We start from the raw sequence: 20,381 nt of genomic DNA on the forward strand, positions 1-20,381 counted from the left end.
AGCCTTTCCTCATAAGGGAGATGTTCCACTCCCTTAATCATCTTTGTTGCCCTAGATCTCAGGAACCTTTCAACGCACATGAAAACATCACGCATGCTGCACTTCTGACATCTCAAATAAGTGGCAGGCTGGGTGCCCCAACCATCCACACCTCAGCTGATCTGCAGAGACACCGTTTCATCTTTGCTGAGGGCACCTGCTCCTGCACGCCCTGTCCCGCGGGCACACACACTGCTCCAACCATGGCAAGCAGGCTCAAATCTCTCCCGCTTTCCTGCTGCCATACATGGATCTGGTTTTAGGTTAACTGGCTGATGTTGGCACCTACCCTGGAACAATACAAAGTTAGGTTCCTCATAAAGAGGGAAGTGTGGACCCACACATATCCAAGGAATGCTGCTCTTCAAATACGGTGACACTTATGTTAGTATCAAGCTTTTACATTTCAATTAGTGAAGGTGGCCCTCAACAAGTAAAACACTCAGGCTCCTGAAAAATCACCAGTGGGAAGCACAAGTACTTAGCATTTCTGAGAATCAGGCTGAATTTACAACAGACTGAAGGTTAGAGCCTGGCACGAAAACAGGCCTTGCTATCCAGATGCAGTATTAGTCTTTTGTAAAGAATTTGTACTGTCTTTATCCAATTTCCATTCTTAACTATGGCTCTCAGTGAAACGTGTTCAAACTCCCTCTACTTTTTTTTCTGCCAGACTCTCCTCCTAAGCAGATTATTATTAAATTCATATCCTAAGTCTTTCTCCAATGTTACATCTGCTTTTCTTTTTCGAAGTGCAATTCTCTTCTGAAAAGGGACTCCAGGAAGGACAGAAAAAGCATTTATAAAGATTGTGCATTTCTTGTCTCTCCAAAGTCTTGCAAAGCAAGAGTGCTCACAGGCTATGGGAAATCTGCCTAACTGTTAGGATCTGACAGTGATATCCATAACCGCCAGTAATAATGACCCCTGTTCTCAACTACAGGACTGCAGAAGTGTTATCTTGAGACTACATCTTCACTGAGCTTTGCATAACAGCATTACCTGACTGATCCCGACGGTCAGAAAACAAACCTTTCAAAATTACAAGAGATAATTGCATTTCTTTTTTTCTTCCACTAGCTGCCTTGGTTCTGCAGCTCTAACAAGTATCAGTGATAACAAGAAACTTGTTTTTGCCACTAAAGCAGGCAAGCTCTATGCTGAGGCCACTCAAGAACTGGCCTGGTGACTCACACTGGTGACTCAAGACTGGTTATTTCTGCAGAGTTAACTGTCAGTATAAAGAAATCTTGTCTCTAACTGAAATCTGAGGTGAAGTTTTCGATTCACCTGCAAAGATACCTTTAAGTTTGACTTGGCAAGCTGCTCGGGAGCGCAGCTTTAGCTCAAGGTCTGCGGCCTTTCAGGCTGGCTCTTCACGTGTTTGCATTCCAGCAGAACTGCCCTCACACTGCTTCAAGTAAACCCAAGACAACATGAGGCTTCCACACTTAGATTAACTTTGGTCTGAAAGCAGGTACGCAGAGGCACCATTTCTCCAACCTAATTTCTCAGACTGGTAAATTGCTGAGCTTTCATTTTAGTCCAGGTTCCTTCCACCCTCCTCAAGCTCTTTAAAGCCAGGCTTGCCACTCACCTGTGTTAATTGGCCCCTCAAATTCCATGTTGTCTTTGAACACCCTCAACTAATGAGTCTCTCTTCCAGCTCTTGGTGCATTGGGTGAAAAAGCCATCACGCTCTATCACTCCTATTACCACTTGTCATCCAACCACTTACATAAGCTTGTGACCTCTGAAATAAAAACATCTGCTTGCGCTTGGGTAGAGCTGGTTGGTTGGAAGAGAACTCGGAGAGGGAAATGATTGAAAAAACAGTCACAGAAGCAAGCTTCCAGAATATGCCTTTCTGGTTTTCCTTTCAACTTTGCTATTTCCTCTAGTCAACCACTGGTTCCCCATCAAAGAGAAAAGTTTCAATCAGCAAAGTAAATTTATTTAACATTTCCACATATCCTCCAGCAGACAGGACTACTATAGCACATGTAAACTACAGTTTCGCTAAGCACAGATCAAAAGGACATAACTAACTGGAAAAAAACATTCACCTTAAGGTGTGCACATTCATTTGCTACTAAATGACAAATAGGTCTAGAGAACTTGGTATTTCTAATGTGCCAATTATCTTTGTACTGCGGTACCCCACTCGTTATAAAAATAGCTTCACTTCAGACTGAAAAAGACAGGCTTTTCTTCTTGTATGTGGCTTTATCAAATGGGTTTATTCTCACGTGCAGTGGAAGAGATGTTTTAACCCATCTTCAATGTAATTTTTGGAAAAGGCAGTCCATGTACACATAACACCCTCAGAGGTTGCTTGCGTATGTTAGACTATGGGCATCAGTTTGGGTCCATCAAGGTAGACACAGACGTGCACTTTGCAAATGTTGCACTGGGTGGCAAGGTGAGCTCAGCTGAATGAGCCAGGTTAGCTAAGACCTACGATTTACCCCGACCTCTCCAATTTTGATGCAAACTCAACTATTCACGTGAGTATTCCCCATTTCAGAGACAGTAAAAATCAGGTCTCGAAAAGCAACTGGATGCACACGTGGACAAGGGAATGGGGTAACACTCTCATCTGGGACAGCTCTAGAGGAGCTGTAGTGCAGAGGTCATGGCTCTATTTAAAATAATGCTTACAACAGAGAGCGATTTATCCCATCACAGGAGTAATTCTGTGAAAGGAGTGCACACTTCTGCACTCATAAAAAATGTCCCAAGTTAGACCAGCTTCTGAAACTCCACCACTGGTATTTTGATGGTGGTTCTCTTTCCCAGACCCTTCACTTGTGAGAGGCTGGATTTAGAAAATACACTCCAGGACTCAGTTGCCATAGCAAGCTTTTGAGCTCCAGAGAAAAATACACACTGTTGCTGCTTCCCCTCAGAAAAGCAAGAGGAAAAAAATTCCCAGTGTATTATACCGAACGCAGCCGTAACGTGGCAGGTGTGAGTTTCATTGACCTGTGTACCATCTAGTAGTAATTCTTGGACCAGAGGTCAGCATCCAGCGAACATGCTGACCATCAGGCTACAGAGCTTCGACATTTCTCTGTGGCCCAGAAGCCCTCCTTTAAAACATCCTGAGTTCTTTTAGAGGTGGTACTGTCTCAAAAGGACCATGGAGCTTCTCCATGGGAGCTGAGTACATCGTTGCCCCAACACCAGACATCGTTCTGGTTCCCACTGTAGGGACAGGGCCTCCAGCCAGAAACGGGCATTGCCTGCCCTATCAAAGGAAGGCAGCAGGCCTGCAACTCTTTGGTCTTCCTCTCCGAAGCAGAAGTTCGAAGGACACTTTACAACCACGGTGGTACAGAGCATCCTCCAAGCAGGTGGGAGATGCTAACTGGGCTCTTCTCGGGGGAGTCAAGTCTTACCCACTTCCCAACCAAATTATCTGTCCCTGCTGTGTCACAGTGACAGGCACGCCAGTGCCCTCTGTTTAGAAAGACCAGCATCGGCATAAACCTCAAGAGAGCTGTCTGAAATGAGAAAGCCCATCTCAGAATAGCACTTACTAAGAAGGCCGGATCTAGGAAACGTACCTTTCCTCCATCATTGTCTCTTCCCTTGCTCACTGCTTCCTGCTCTGGATGCTGCCCATTCAGCATCCTTACTGCATAAGGAGCACACCCCAGAGACTTGGCCCCTTAACGTTCAGGTTTTGTGGCACTCAGTGTCAGTAAAGGCAAACTTTCAGAAATCAATCCATGTCAAAGAGCTTGATTCTAAAGTCACTGAATGCTTAAAAGGTCAGTTTTGAGGGAAACACAAACCTAGGCTTCCTCCAACAATACGATTAGGTTCCCCTCTCTGATCAATCTATTGTTTTTTATCAAATTAGCAAGATTTTGATAAAATTGTAGGGGACATTACAATACTTGTGACAGTTTGGGATGCCTTGTAAATCATCTACCAACTATAACTGGAATATAATACAAGCCATTGTAATGCTTTATGAAGACGGCACACATCACTATCTTGCAACAACCATATGTTCTGCTGTTTGTATGCATTTGTTATCCAACCCTTACATAAGCTGTTGATTAAATTATCATCACAGGACAAGAACACTTGTAGCATGGTTGAGTTGATCAAAATAAAAAACGAAGGAGCCTTATGCTGAGGTGGGACTGGCTGCTCGCTCTTCCAAGCCGCAACTGCAGGAGGAGGGAGCGTGCAGACCTGCAGTCAGCTGCACAACAGCCATCACTTCGGACAAGACAGGGAATACACAAATTTGGGGCTTGGGCTACCTAAGACAGGGCAAACTAAATAACCGCACTTTCTCTGGTGCGTAAGAGAAGGAATGGTCGGGGAGGGGGTTGAAGGGAAAGGCTGGGGAGAGGGTTGCTTCACTGGTTTAAGGAACTCGTGAGATGTTACACACGTCTCACACAGCAGCAGGCCACCTATGCGAGCTGGGACAAGCCAGGCTTAGCCGCCAAGGGGGACGCGCCGCCGGCTGCCAAGCGCATTTCAGGGGGTCCCCGCCTCTCCGCTCCTGGCCGCCGGGGCGCCAGCGCCTGCCCCGGGGCACTGGCCCCCTCCCGGCAAAAACAGCGGGGCAGCAACCGGGCCACTTCCCATGGCACAGCTGCAGCCCGGTGCCACTCCAGCGGCCGCGGGCGGGCCGAGCCGAGCCGAGCCGCTGCCCCCGGCTCCGGTCCTGCTGGTGCCAACCTCCGAGAGCCATGTGCCGTGTACCACGGCCACAGACTCCACCTTCCCCCGCTCCCGCCCGCCCCCACGCATCCAGGAAGGGAAAAAGAGGAGGAGGAGGAGGAGGAGGAGGAGGAGGGAAGAGGGTGAAAGGGAAAAAAAAAAAAAAGAGAGAGAGGTTGAAAGGAGGGAGCTCGCCGAGACCCACCCTTCTCCCTCCTCCTCCGGGCTGCTGGCCGGGCTTTTGTTTTCCTCCAGCTCCCCGTTTCCCACACGTGATTGCCGTGTTATTGCACAGGGCGCTCGGCGGCGCGGCTGCACCTATAAATACGGAGCGGGCGGGCGGCGGGGGCTCGGGGCAGTGCGACGCGGCTGGGCGGAGGGTACCCCCGCGGAACCCCCATGCACCCCGGCGGGCCGACGGCACCCATGTCCCGCCGCCCGCCCGCCTAAGGGGGAGGCAGAGAGAGGCAGCGCCCGGCCAACGGGGAGGGGAGGGGGAGCCGGCCGACCATGGCGGCGGCCGCCACCGCCGCCAGCCCCGGCAGTCCCGCCGCCGGGCCCTTGCCGCAACCAGAGCCCTGCCCCAGGAAGGGGCCGCCGCAGCCGCCGCCGGGGCCGCCGCAGCCGCCGCCGGCGCGCAGCGACCCCCGCCGCAGGCAGGCCGCGCTCTCCTTCCTCACCAGCATCTCCCTCGACGGGCGGCCCCCGCCGCCGGGCAACGACGGCCTCGCCGCCAGGCCCCGCCAGGCGCCGCCGCCACCACCGCCGCCGCGGCTAGGCAGTCCCCCGGCGGTGCCCGCCGAGACCCCCCGGGCCCAGGAGGAGGAGGATGAGGAGGAGGAGGAAGACGCCTTCGCCGCGGTGCAGGTGCCGGCCGCCGCCTTCCTGGGCGCCGCGGCGGCGGGCAGCCGCGGCCGCCTCAACTCCTTCACGGCGGGGGTGCTGCCGGCGCCCTTCGGCCGAGCCAGCCCCCAGGGCCCCGTCTGCGGCGGCGGAGAGCTGGGGCAGCCCGGCCCCGCCGCCGCCTTCGAGCTGCAGCGGTCCCGGTAAGCCGCGCCGCGGAGATGGTGGATGCGCGGGATGCGGAGATGATACGCGGGATGCGCAGGCGACGGGCTCGCCCCTCTGGAAGGGGGGGCTCGGCAGCCGGGCGGCGGGGGGGCGGCCGTGGGGAGGCCCGTTAGCCGCAGGGTGGGAGTGCCGGAGGCTCGCTCGGCGTGGCCGGGCGGGCGTCTGGGCGCTTGGCTGCCTGGCCGGGGGGAGCAGCGGCAGCGGCGGGGACGGGATGGGATGGGATGGGATGTGCGGGCGTGCAGGAGCAGGTCTGTAAAGGTGCCCGAGCCTCCCGGGCGGCAGCAGTCATGCTCAAAGTTTCGCTCCTGCTAAGCGGTGCTGACGGGCGGCTGCACCGCCGCCGTCCCGTTCTGCAGCCGAACACAGCTCCGGAGCAGTTGTCACCCCTTTCTCATGGCTGGTGGCGGATTCAACCCGCCCTGCCGCCTGGCTTATCTGCAGCAGGCTGGGAAACAGCCCTGAGCCAAGGGCACTGTAGCCAGATCTGTAGCCCACAAAAGGGGAAGGAAATCTTTCCATCCATGCCCAACGGACTATGGTGTATATGCAGTGTGAGCAGCGTCTCACTAACTCCCTAAATAAGCTATTTATCTACAAGCGCTTCATGTTCCTCTGGGTTGTTCCTTGCTGCCAGGTACTCTTTTGCCTTTTAATTTCTAAAGGAGTATCCTCACCTGCTTGAAAAGCTGAGACTTTTGGTTAAGAATGTGCAATCATGTAAAAATGTGCAAATGCATATGGATTAATTGCACCATGGGTACAAAATCATCTTCCTTCACTTCCTCAACAACATGCTTGGATATCAAAGACTGTGGTGGAGGAAAGAACCAGGGAAGAAGCTGGAGGAAATTACTGTGCTCCTCAAGCCCGCGGATCGGTCGCCACTCCCACATTCCCTATTTGCCACACTCCTTTCTTTTTTCTCCCTTGGACAAATAGGTAGACTTTGAGTCACATGTTATTGCAAGGGTTTATAAGGGTAATTGAGCATAGATCACTGTAGAAAAATCCCTTTCAGAACCAACCAGCTTGGAGAAATTGGAGGTGTTCCAGGAGAAAGTTGTCTTAGCTGTGTGCCCCACTGTTGGTTGTTGGGGGAGGAGGGTGTTTTTTCTTTTTTTTTTTTTTTTTTTCCCTTCCATCTGGATTGTGTTGGTGGCTTTTTTGAGTCCCTTTTCAGGTGCTGTGCTAGGGTGCCCCACCTCCCCAAGTAAAATGCCTGCTGGGCGGTTGCAATTGCACTGTGGTTCACCAGCACAGCAACGTGACACATGGGCATTTTAGTCTGTGACATGGTTCTGCACACCGTTGCACATGGCCTTGTGAGTTAGGAGTGACCCGCAGGCCATGATTTGGGAATTACATTTCTACTCTTGGGCTTTTTACTTGGTGGTGGTAATGTGCTTGGCAGTACCCTCTTAGTTCAAGAGACTAGATTCTCCTTGGCCTTGCAGTTAGTGAGTCTGTTATTCATGAAAGATTCGTGTGTCATCTTTCTGGATTCCCGAGGATCTTCCTTGGTTTTCCTGGCTTGCACGCTTTGATCCTGTGCTCAGTTCTAGGAAGGATGCCCAGATCTCACCTGTATCACTTCTTCCCTCCACCTGTCATTTTTTCCCTTGCCCCTGTTTGCCAGTCTCTGATTTTTTCCTTCCACAACTGATGCTTTTGTTGTTGTTACATGAGAACAGTGTGGAGTTTAAGAGGGAAAGGTAATTACTGTTCTTGTTTACAGCCTGGAAATCCAGTGTTGTCCAAGCTTGGCTGTGCTGCTAGTGTGAAGACAGGCTGCATGGATAGCCCAAGTCCGAGGCAAGGGAAGTTGCCTATCAAAACCTGGTCAGGGTGCTCCTCCAGTCTTACAACATCCCTCCTTTGTGCTATATTCTTGTGGTATAAGATGTAAGGAAAGTGCTGTTTTTCTCATACTCTTTCATTTTCTTGAGAGCTATATTCAGTTGTGGTGGAGACCTTGCATAACTCCCCCAGGCATGAGGCTCTCTATTGTGGCACTCGCTTACAGCTGGCACTGGTGCAGAAGAGCTCCAGGTTATGCCCCCAGCTTTGCTGACTGCCCTGATGCTGCACATGTGCAGCCTGGGGCGGACTTCGGCCTGCTTTCAATAGGTTTGTTTCAGTTATGGAGAAGGTATATATTTTTACACATCAGGAATGGACAGCTGCAGACCGTGCTAGTATCGAACGTTTGCCTCTCATCGTCTCAACAAAAAGCTGTGGTAGGGGCTCCAATTGCTGGGGTTAGTCTTGGCTGCGCAGAAGATAAATCGTAGGCATGCACAGGGCTGGCGCGAGCCCAAGGATAGAGGGTTCAAGCAGACCTTCTGCTATCTTAATGGAGAGGAAGGAACCAAATGCCCAGCACATGGATTGCCTTTCTCGGTGGGACGGGGTGGGAATCACTGCAGCTGCCCAGAGACAGACATCAGCTCCCGTGAAGGAGGATGCAGAGAAGCAGAGAGGAAAATCAGAGATTTTTTTTTTTTGCAGTTCATGTGTGCATCTGCTGTCTCTCCTCTCACCCTTCCACTTTCCTTGCAGCAGGCTTGATACTGAGTTTGATGCGTTGTTTGACAGACTAGTCCTCTGTGCTGAGACATGTAAGTTATGTTGTAATGCGAAACCATTTTCTATTACAGTATCAGGCAGGACAAGCTGTCTTATGTTGTTGTTTTTATTTAGTTTTCAGAAACCATTGTGAAAATATAATCAGAGTTTCCTGGCTTTTTTGTTTGTGTTAGCAGTTTGTATAATTGCGTACTAGTTTATATTTAACAAGGTGATCATTAATGTGGTTTGGGTTTGTGCTCTATGTGTATTCACAAGGAACAAACGATACAAAAAAAGAACAAGGAGCTTCTAGCTGTTTGGAGGCTAGTATGTAATTATACGTAAATGGAAAAAAAATGCTTGTTCAGAAGTTGGCTTGTTGATGCCAAAGGCTCCTGTCAAGTACAGAAAAAGTTTTTCTCAGTTTTGTGGTGAATGGGTAACTGAGGACATGAGGCTGTTGGAAACCAGGGGCAGGTTCTGCCAGGTTTTCCTTTGTGTCAAATCATAATTTGTTTTAATAACTTCTTAAATTAAGTCTGTGGAACAAGATTTCAGTAACACTCGTTTAAAATTATTCCAGATCCTGGAGGTTAGGTGATGGTCACAGGTACGTGGTTTTATGGATGCCTAGAATTTTAATTGCCATAGTTTTCTTTAGGAAAAATATTGCTGATGTTTCCTTTTCTACCTAAGGCCTTTCCCAGTGAGCCTGGTAGTTAGAAACAGGCGCATGCCTTTTATTTTTATTCCTAAGGAAGCAAATCAGTGATTGGATTTGTAGTTGAAATGTTGCTTACAGTTGCTTGTCTGTGTTGCTGTGTCAGGCTTGAAGGCAGATGGGCAGGAGAATTCCTTCTGGGAGCAGCTGGTGCTGGGAAGGAAGCAGAGAGGAGTATCTGCTGAGTAATTGCTGCAGGGAGGTCCACTCCAAAGGACATTGAAGTTATCATGGTCCAAGTAGGTTTGTCTTAAGAATTTATTGACCTACAAGGCAAATCTCATTTCCTGAGTGATTCTAAAATTAATTTATGACTAGTAAAGCTTGTGAAGATTGAATTTGTTTCTACCCATTAGAAAATAAGGAGCTGCGTATGGTCTCGGTATTCATCTTCTGGAGAGATGCAGTGGAGGAGGATGCTGGAACAGTTGACTTGCCTGGCTTTTCTAGGGCTTGCAAAGTGTGATGGGTTGATAGTGCTGGAGGAAGCCTCCAGGATGTTGCTGAGGAGCTGTTTAGTTTGGTGGCAGAGTGCTGTGAGGTCAGATCCTGCAGGCAGTGCGGACTCAGCCCACCACGAAAGATGCCTCCAAACTGAACATGCTGGAGACAAAAGAAGAGCCTCTCAGGAACAAGTGTCTTGCAGGCAAATTCCTGAAAGAGGAGCAACACAAAGAGCTGGGGGCACCGTCCACCCTGCAGGGTCATCCCAGCATCAGGAGTGGGCTTGTGGGCCGCTGGAAACACATCAGACCTTTTGTGTGTGATGAAGCCTGTGCTATTCACTGAACCTAAAGCCCTTCAGACAACCCAGGTTTCAAAATGATGTATACAAGAGTAGCGTGAAAACAGCAATTTAATGGTCTGAGAAGTGAATGGGAAGTACACATGCTGAACTAAGTCTTTTCGTAAGTGTGTGACCTTGAATACCACTGATGGTTGCTGTCTCTGAAGAAGGGGATGCTTATTGACTTCACCTGTCACTTCAGGAGGCTTAATGGCTTTCCTGTGCCACCCTGAAGAGGTGACATTCAGCAACAGGGTTAAGACTTGGGTGATAAGGGCTATTTCACTGGCCGCACCAGCGTCCCGCTGCACGTCTTGGGGCAGGTCCCTCATGACCTGTTTTCACTGCTACAGGTCCTGTCTAAGTCTTTGGTGCTGCTCCCAAGGGCTGCCCCCCTCAATAAGGGCTGGCGTCCCCATGCACGAAGCTTGCAAGCTCTTCTGGGAGTCCTGTGAGGGACACTGAGTACATCCACGTCCTTCAGCATGAGCACAGTCACTTTGAGCCGTGCAGGAGCAGTCACTGATCACCAGCGGGCTTCTGGAATTGTGCACAGGCTGAGCATGGCCAGGCCCACATCATGCTGACCATCATCCATCTCTGGTGGTCTCTGCCTGCCCTCGTGCAGGGCCCCGGTTTGCGCCTCCCTCTGTTGCTTCCTTTGAAACTTGTGAAAACGTGGTCATCTTCCAGCTGTTGATTGAATTTGACCCATGATTCTGAAGTCACTGCAATACAGCGGTGCACAGACAGATGGACAGCATAGCTGCATCAGCCTTGTTCCTTTAATACACAAAGCTTTTAAAAACAGATCCCACACAAGTTTGCTCTGGCATATTTTAGGCTTTTATTACGCTACTTAGCAAGCATCTCTGGCAGATAAAAAAGGTGATATTCATCAGACAAAATAAAAACCCTTTGCTGTTAATTTTGAAGAGGAGCTGGAACAGAACGTAGTGTTCACGACTACTAGGGAATTAATTAGACACCTTCACAGAGGGACAGATGCTGAGAGGGAGCTGCCTCTGCCGAAGCCTCAGGATTTGGCAGGTTTCAGAATGAGATGGTCTTAGAGCTGGACAGGTAAGAGGGCTCTGCCTGGGTCTGCTGGGTTAGCTGAAATTGGGTTAATTTTCTTCTTGCCGTTAGGAACTTTTCTTATTAGTAGCTAGCACAGTCTTTTGTTTTGGATATTCTGTGAGAATGAGATAATACACTATGTTTCCCAATCTTTGCCTGAGAAGAGCTACCCTCTTTCTTTGCAGTAGCTAGCTGTGTTTTGGAATCGGTATGAAAAGAATTTAAGAACTCAGTGATATTTCAGCTGTTGTCAGGGAGACCGAGGACTTTTGAGCTGCCAGCTGCAGGTGCAAAATAGCAGCTGGGAGGCAGAGTAATGGGACAGAACCCAGACTGACATCCAGTTGGTCATTGAAATATTCCCCACCATCAGCAGCATGCTGGGTATGTAACTGGAGTTGACTTCTCCACCTAGTTAGTTCTGTTTGGGAGTTTGGTTCCGTTCGGGAGTTTGGTTCTAGTCCATTTGGAGTTCTGCTGGAATTCAGCCTGTTGCTCTCCTGCCATTTTGCAGTGACCCTCTGGCCTGTCTGCCTCTTGCCTTTTTGTGCTCTCGCTGGGATCGACTGTTTGGGACCAGGTTGCTCTCCTTTCTGGGATGGGCTGTTCGGCACAACCGGAGTTAGTGAGAAATTGCATTGAGTATCACTTCTGTGGTTGCCGTCATTGTCTTTTAAACTGTTCTAACCTCAACCCACGATCTTCTCCCTTCCTTTTTGGTTTTCTCCCCCATCCCACTTTAGCAGGGGAGTGAGTGGCTACCGTGGTCCTGTTTGCGGGCTGGGGTTAAACCACGACACTGGGTGGCTGCTCATTAACTCCTGTGAGAAAACCTGAGCTGGTAACACCTGAAGAGTCGTGTTTGTGTTGGCTGCCTTGGCTGGCCACCAATTCAGATCTTTCCAGGTCCAAAGCTGCCTCGGGAAGTCCTGTGGTTATAGTGTGCAGGTGCCTGACTGGTGTGCAGTGACCACTCCTTAGCCATCAGGAGAGCGGGGAGCGAGACATTTCAGCAGGTTTGTTTGTGTGGTCGGTGCATGTCCGTTACTCAGTCTTTCTTTTCACCCTTTTCTTTACTGGAAAAGCTCCTGTGCAGGTAGCCAGGCCCTTTTCCTTAGGAGCCCTCCAGACCATCACAAAAACATAGTTTGATGGTAGATACATAGCATAATGACGGGTCATAGTTTGATGCCAGCGTTTGAATAGGAAGTATGCTTTAATCTGTAATTATTATGTCTTTGAGAACTCTTATGGTGGAGGATATAGCTTAGCTTGGAACAATTCAAAACAGCTAAAATACAAATATGAGATTCTCATATATCCTCTCTGAAAGGGAAAAAACCAACCCTCTATTAATTCTGTGGCTTTCTTGTTTCAAATAAATAAATACCAGGTGGGCTGTCCAGAGCCTCTGTAGAGTGGTGAGTGTGATACGAGGTAAAGAAGCCAGATCCTGATTTTATTTTTTTCCACCCTGATTTCAGCTGTTTGTAGTCTCTCAGGCAAGATCTCTGCTACACAAACATGAAGAATCATCATCATAATTTAACCTGAAAATTCAGAAGTTTGGTTTTACATGTTAGGACTCCTGTACGTTGAAACTTCAGTAGATATCAACTTAGACCATGCTAAATATGGGAAATCAGATTCTGTTTGAGCCATGAAAATACCCACAAAATTCACCTCTGGATGTATGCTAATACCTCCGAGGATGTAATCAGTCTTTTCTGACAAACATTCTCTTCTACACTCAGAATTCCTATTGATGGCTGTGGGGCTGCCATGAGATACCAGGCTTAGCAACACAGCAGGTGCAGCGAGACACAGAGCTGGCTCTTTTCGTAACCCAACTAAAAACCCCTTGCCAGTTTGCTGTAAGAAGTATTATTCCTAGAAAATGGAAATGACATAATTTGGCATATGAAGAGTATCTGTCTGCTGACCTGCAGTTTGCAAATAACACGCTGAGAAATCTAAGGAATGGTATTTGATTTCATAAGAAGAGCTTAGCAGAAATTTTATTTGCTGCAAGGGTAGGGTAAAGATGGCAAATCAGGAGAAGAAAATTTCACCAGTGGTTGGAGAAAATGCCATGTGCCAGCGGCAAACTTTTAGGACTCTTAGCGTTTGCTTTTCAGGCTGCAATAGGCAGATTTAGAGAAGTATGTATTTAAAGAACTGTGAGGTTCCTTTACAGGGACTACTGTGTTATATTAATCGCATCTGTTTTTCTGTCATGAGTGCTAAATGTATTTTCTGTTCTTATCATGTATTTCAAAATCAACACTACTGTTGGCAGCTACATTTCAGAGTTTCTGCCTAAGGAAGGTTTTCTATTGTGGAAAATTTAGAAGTGAATGGAAGGTGAAGCAAAGGCTACCTTCCTTTTTAGAAGTTTTTTTCTTTCTTTTTTTTTTTTTAGAGCCTTTCACCCTATATATAAATATAAAGGACAAGCGCATGTTCTGAGCAAGCAATAATGTTTTCCTCCATGTTGTTATAGACCAGGCTAGCAATTTTGTGAAATTGAGGTTTGGAGAAAAAAAGATTGACTCACCACAACTGTGATGTGTTTTCCCCTGCTGGGCTTGCATTGCAGAGTAAGGTATGTCCTTTCTGACCCAGGATCCTGCAAAGCCTGAACGGTGTTTACATATGTATAGAACTGCTCAGTCAAAAAAAGCACCAGTGTATAAAGTTATGCTAGTAAGTAAATCTTTACAATATCAGGGATTTTACTGTATAACACTGGGAAGATTAAAAAATAGAAAGCTAGATAACTTTAATAATTTTTTAGACAACAACGGATTGCATTTTTGTGCTCCTACAGATAATCATATTACCAAGGTAAATATGATTAGGCTTTCAAATCTACATGGTGTCAAGGCAAATCAGACATAGGCACATCAGTTTATGGGTAAAAGCATTCAAAAGACACATACATTTTGTTGCAAAGAAAAAAAACACTGAATTTTTTAACAGGAAAAATCTGTAAGATGATGTTATGCTGACTTCTTTCTGCAACACATCATGCAGCTGGAACTAAGCTGCATGGAGTGAAGAGAGATGAAGCTCTTCAGCTTGCTTTTCCCTTTCTCTGGGCTTTGGGTCAAATGTTGAGTGCCAAGAAACTGGTAGTGCCACTTGGTTTGCAGCCTGTTTGCAGGTAACTTTTTTTCAACCATCTGTGGGATGCTGTGGTGTTGTCAGTGCAGCCTCAAGAGACACCGGCCACCAGGTGCTGTTACTGTCCTTGGAGTTGAGCTTGTGCCTTCTGCAGTGTGGGAAGGCTGGTGATGGGTCTCTCTCTGTGTTCTCCCTGCCATGTAGCATAACTTCCTTCCCCCTTTCAGGGTAAGGAAAGAGCCACTGCAGGTACAGAATCAGCAACCCCCAGTAAGGAAAGTGGATGGGGAAACATGCAGGAGGCTCGAGCATTCCCAAAATCCTTGTTGCTGGTGGGAGAGTCCCCAACCCTCCAACAAGGTTAGATCACACAGGTTAATATGCCAGAAGGGAAGAGGAGGAGGTGAGAGACCTGGAGCTGAGCTGTCTGACAGGAGGTGTACTTGCTGGCACTGTGGCGTGGATTTTCATCATGATGAAAGGGTTGGATGTTACTACCACTGTTTTTTATAGACAGAACTGACAGCGCTGGAGCAGCCTGTTCCCTACTGCATCTGCTAGCACAGAAGCAGATTATAACCCTAGCGTGGTGGTGTGCCCTTTGAGGGGTGCAAGTGGCACATCTTTGCCAGCTGACTTCAGGGGGAGATGTGCTGCTGTAGGGGGAGGGCATCCCAAGGACCTAGGATGCCTTGGGCACTCAGGGAGGACCATTGTGTCACCTGGACGGATGGCTGGTTTCATCCAGTACCCCCAGCACATGTAGGGATGGAGCAAGGGGAACCAGGAAATAAGTGTCACATGAGGCCCTTTGCCTTCAGGACAACTTGGACCATATGCATACACTTGTGTGTACACAAATGTGGGCCATACCTACACCTTGTTTGCACTGGCACGTGGTAGTAGAAACCTTCATTTCCCACCCCACTGTACTCTGTACTCAGCCCATCTGAAGGATATAACCTAAAGCAGAAGCTAGATGTCAGCTATGGTCTGAAATATACTTCAAAAACATGTTTTTCTTTTTTATTCTTTTTGCTTGACAACTTCATTCCTTGTGTTTTCTCCGTCATACCCCTTTACAGGCAAAACTTTTATTTTTCTGTTGCTTCTGCACTTGCATTAGTACCTACAGATCCCACAGAAAAGGAGATTCAGTTCTTCATTTTTCAGTCAAGGTTGCTATCAGTTACACCCAGGCAAACGCAGAGTGACAGAGCGATCACCCACATGTCCGTGGGGTGCGGTGGACTTGCACACCAGAGAGTGAAGTCCTCCTTAGGTGACAGAGCTACATGAAAATGAGGACTCTGTCTTGATACCTGTAGCATAGGCAGAGTTGAGCAGGCTTGGTAGTTAACAAGCAAACTTCCTAGTTCTCTGAGTTGCTTTGAGTGAGTGATACTGTTTCCAACTGTAAAACATGGAGGTGTTTTTTTTGGGTAACATGAAGAGAGGAAAAACAGCTTTTAGACGCTATAGTGCAAAGTGCTGTTTAATGGCTTGGGGAGGTGAGTTGTGCAGGTGATGCAGCAGGTTATGCAGAAAGGTGTGGAAATCTCACCCTCTGCTATTATCTTGGAAGCATGGTCTTTAAAATACAAAAGTGTAACTACATTTTCTACGCTGGACTTCACATAACCTCCTGTCTTCAACCCATTGTGTATCTTAGGAACCTTCCTAATATTATGAGGCTGTTTTCTTAATTAAAGCAAAACTGGGTGTGATTTTTAACTGGTGGTTTTTACTCTTTTGTAGAATGCCATCTTTTAGCATAACCTAATCCAGAAGAAGTGGCAGCTAAGAGGTGGTTGCTTAAAAAGGCAGAATTGTTTACAGCAGAACACAAAGTGCCACTGTCAAGTGCCTCCGTCCTGACCTTTGAGATTTATTTGTAAAATCTGTATTTTTCTGTGTGCATGACTCACCTCAAGATAAAATGCTTTTCTATTTTAGAAGGCACTCCAGGTCTGCAGAACTCACAAGCAGCCTCTCAAATAGCAAGTGTCTGCTCACATTTGTTTTAAGGAGCAGACTTCATTGTCCAAGTTTTTTTGCTTCTATTTGTTTTAAAGGGATTATTATAAATATTGGTTTATTCATTCATTTGTTTCCTTATTGATGTAAGGATATTCAAGTCAAATATAGTGCTAGAGTGTAACAGGGAACAGAGTTTGAGCAAATGCATTTAAAAAGTAAAGAAGGCAAATTGCATGAATTTGCCAGCACCCTTAAATAGGCACTTTAAAGGGAGTATTTTCTATTGCTCTCATCATCCTCTATGTGAAGGAGGAATGGGTGATGAAAACAGAAACACGGATTTTTTCGCAGTGAGTTTGTGAGCTCATAAACTTCCTTCGTCTGAAAGGACATAGCCTTGCAGCAGAAATGAGGATTTTTTATGGTGTGGTACTGAAGCTGTGCTCAGTGCTGTACAAAATGCTGTTACTCCTTCATATCCCTTAGGACCGAAGCCCCCAGCCCGCAAACAGTTGTGTGCAGTAGGACCCTGCACAAAGGTGTGGGTCGTAGCTGGAATTACCTCCCGTTGTGGGATGGGATCAAGGAGGCTGGAGTGGAAAAGCCCTTGTGAGCCACTGTGTGTTTGCAAAGGTTGAGGCACCTGAAAACAAATGGGCTCTGAATTAATTGCAGGGTTGCTTGGGTACAAATGAGAACAGGATTAGGCCTGTCTTTCGATTCAAGTTGCGGAGGTGGTATTTCCAACCTGTTGAGTGATTGCATATCTCGAATATCTTACTGGATAAATGAATGTGATATCAACAGTTTTGGGTATTTCGTGTAACTGGCAGTCGTCTTGCAGTTGTTGCAGTTCCCTGGTTTGTGTGATCGCCAGCAATATTTCAACATGGTAGTTTTGGTGGGGTTTTATTGTGGCCGTCATTTACACACGTGAGAAGAAACCTAGCCTTTGAGAGGCTCTTGACCCTTACATCCACTTTGCCAAGATGTGGGGTTACGGTAATGAAGACTTCACTTCTCCAGTGTTTGTTCTGAGTTAGATGTCTGTTTTGTGTTATTCCAGCTAAAGTGAGCAAAGCAGTCGAGCAATTTAAACTGGGATTTTTGAAGGAGCCTCTGAACCATTAATTTTGAGGAACTCTCTGAGCTCCTTTGAAAATCTCATTTTGAAAAGACAGCATGTGCTTTTTTTTAAGGGTTTTCACAGATTTTCCTTACCACACTGTCTGAACCTGCTCCCATTTATATACTTGTCCTCCCTGGCATTTTTTTGGGGAGTGGTTGCCATTGTTGTGGGATTTAATCGTGGTTCTGCTTTTATTGATGTTAACAGCACACCTCTGGTTTAATCACTGGGTCAGGGAAATTGCTTTGTGCTGACCCACTAATAGAAATGGACAAAAATGCCCTTTATAAAACTTGAAATGTGACTTTTGGGGCCACAGCACTATTAATCCTTTGCATCTCAGCCCGTGGAGAGACATGGGCTATAACAAGCAGAAAAAGCAGGTTGTGCTTTTCTAATGCAATGTGAGTGTAATTCTCTGATTGCTTCTGAAGCTGTTGTTTCCACAAGCTCAGAACGAGAGCAAAATTGAAATAAAAAGACATCTCAGAGGCTTGGTCAGCTCCTCACATGATGTGCCTGTGACATGGACGGCCAGTCCCACTGGGTTACACTGTTTTTTGTTTTGCACAAGTTTTTTAAACATCCAGTGTGCTGAAAGAAAGCTAAATAAAAACTACCAGTGCTATAATTTATTTAAGCCTGGAGCCTTTGTGAGAAAATTGGGCCTACTCCTTCCAGAAGGCCCATCACTGTGTCAACAAGCAGCGTGGCCCATCAGGAGCAGATCAGTAGACCCAGGAGCTTGGTGCTGAGAACCAGATGTACACGCTACGGAGGTTCGGACCAGCTCCAGCCTGGACTTCTGGACTGGACACCAGTCAGTCATCAGAGAACAGGCACCGTGTTCCTGCAGCATGCCACCTGGCTTTGCACCGCTCAAACACAGTGGAGATATGCCCACAGAGTCTCAGGTCCCTGTTCTAGGACAAAGGGATTCGTATTGAACTAATGTAAATTTCTCACACCCTTCTAGCCACTTGGATTAATATGCTTTTTGTTTGACCCTGTGAATTCAGATGCTTTTCCTCTAGTCATTTCCATTGGGAATTACAGACTTCCCTCTTTCCATTGGGGGTTTTAAAAAGATTTTGCAGGGAAAACATAATTTTTGCTTGTTGAGTCATAGCACCGGGCATCAGTTTTCTTTATACTGTTCAGTTATGAGCTTTCTAAATCTTCATTTAGTAATGTGGTAAGTTCTGTGAAAATTGTTGGTTGGTGTTTTGTTGTTGTTGTTTTGTTTGTTTGGGGTTTTTTTGGTGTTTTTGTTTGTTTGTTTGTTTAATTACAGTTATTCACATTAACGGGCATCTTTCCTGTCTGTTTATTGAAAAAGGTGAAACAGGAAAACCGAAATTTCAAAATTCTGCATCACATGTTGATGGCAGTTTGTGAACTTGATTAACACAGAGGTCTAGTGGCATACCCAGCACGGTTTTACCCTTGCCCTGCGCTGTTTTTAGAAGGGAACACACAGCGGCTGAGGAAGTAGTGGTTTCAGTTCAAGAGACCTGGGGAGAAGAGTTCATTTGTTTAATTAAAAGAGAGAAAAAAACCCCACCACTTTTATACAAAGTATAGCTAATTCCACTTTCAGCGGAAGCCATAAGACAAAAATTTGCCTTTGACTTCTGTGTAAGTAGCTACCAAATGAGTCTTCGTGGTTGGTCCCACCCAAGATTTGCAAGGGAGAACCACACAGGGGTTTGGCACAGAGGCTGAGGGTTGGGTGCCTCCTCTTCCAGCCCTGCTGTTTGCAGCTCCTCACATTTGCGCTTTTCCCCTTGTCCCAGCCAGATGCAGGCAGCGTTTGGTGAACACATCTGTGCATCCCTCTGCTCTGGACCATCCAAGCACAAAGCCGTTCCCCTCTCCCTTCCGTATTAGACAGCCTCAGTTGTTCAGGTCTGAGGAGGCAAAGGAAGACAGAATCAAAACAATGCGAGTTTTGTGTAATTTGATATTTTTTTTCTGTGAGCTGTGGCAACAGCCCCCACAGCAGCACTTAGTTCAGACTTTTTCCTCTGCAGAGACTTACGGGGAGAAGGGAAAATGCTGCGGGTGCTTGGGCAGTCAGAGAGACAGTGCCAGAAGTGCGTATTTGGTTCCTTCACTGGACGGATGCTTTGTAAGGTTGCTGCTGTTTCTAAAGGAAAAGATTTATAAATCTCCTATTTTCGAACTAGTGGTTAACAGATCCTGGCCAAGAAAGGAAACCTTCTCAGTTCTCCTTGTAGGTCTTTCACAAGTAACTGAAGGGTGATCTGTTAGCACTTGCATCCCCCATTTTACTTGTTAAACTTGTACGGATGGTTTCCCGCTGTTGGGATTGAGTATCTCAGTCACCGCTGCCGGGAGTGCCGCTGGCTGCCCCGCGACAGCTCCTGTGGGAGAACCTGAGCACCAGCCATGGGAGAACCTGAGCACCAGCTGCAAACCCTGCTCCGCTGCCCTCCCCACCACCACCTCCTTGCACCGTCTTGCCCTGGAAAGCTTCACGGCAGGCACAGGGATTACTCAACCATCCCTTTTCTTGTTGACATTGTTCCTGCGGGCTGCGAGACGGTGTAGAGCCTGTTGGAGCATGGTGGGATGGCTGGAGCAGTCACTGTGAAGGATTTAGGTGTGCTTTGCTTCAAACAATAGCTGTATGTCCACATTATATTTGTCCTTCTGAGTACAAGCAAGGATGTTTATTCTGTATTGTTAGCTGCATTTCTTCTTTATGAGGTGCAGCGATAAGTTTTTCCAGTTGCCGAAAGAGTTTTTTCCTGTCTAGAACTGCAGTGGTTCTATTCCTAATTTTGGTTCTTTCTTTTTTTTTTCTTTTTCTTGAAAACCTTCAAAGCATGGTATGCTTGTTGTGGTTAGGTGCAGAATTAGTTTAGACATAAAAAACAAACAAACAAGGAAAGGAATTGTGTAGAGGGAACACACAGAACCTCCTTCTCTGTACCCTTCAGGCTAATATGAAGAGAAATTTTTATATGCAAGAAAGTTCAAAAGGATGCTAAGTAGTTCGTCTTCATATGTTGTAGTATTGCTATCAGGGCACTAATATTTGTGTATTACTTACTTACCCAAATGCTACTTTATATGTAATCTGAAGCTTTAGGAAACCCAAAATATACTACAAAGTGTATGCTTCCTGAATTCCTACTTAAAGCCAAAATAAAGAGACGTGT

General features: G+C 47.0%; 1 protein-coding gene across 2 annotated transcripts in view; it reads left to right on the forward strand.

Annotated features, from left to right (window-relative positions):
- Positions 1–5,105: 5,105 nt before the first annotated feature.
- The window catches only part of CABLES1 (Cdk5 and Abl enzyme substrate 1), a 76,116-nt gene continuing 60,840 nt past the window's right edge, over positions 5,106–20,381 (forward strand). For both annotated transcript variants that reach the window (XM_065053319.1, XM_065053320.1), the window contains exon 1: positions 5,106–5,774. In XM_065053319.1, the coding sequence (XP_064909391.1) occupies positions 5,239–5,774 (536 nt within the window). In that variant the 5' untranslated portion in view covers positions 5,106–5,238. The remainder of the gene's footprint in view (positions 5,775–20,381) is intronic.

The sequence above is a fragment of the Columba livia genome, chromosome 2, assembly GCF_036013475.1.
Source record: "Columba livia isolate bColLiv1 breed racing homer chromosome 2, bColLiv1.pat.W.v2, whole genome shotgun sequence".
In the NCBI taxonomy this organism is placed as follows: Eukaryota; Metazoa; Chordata; class Aves; order Columbiformes; family Columbidae; genus Columba; species Columba livia.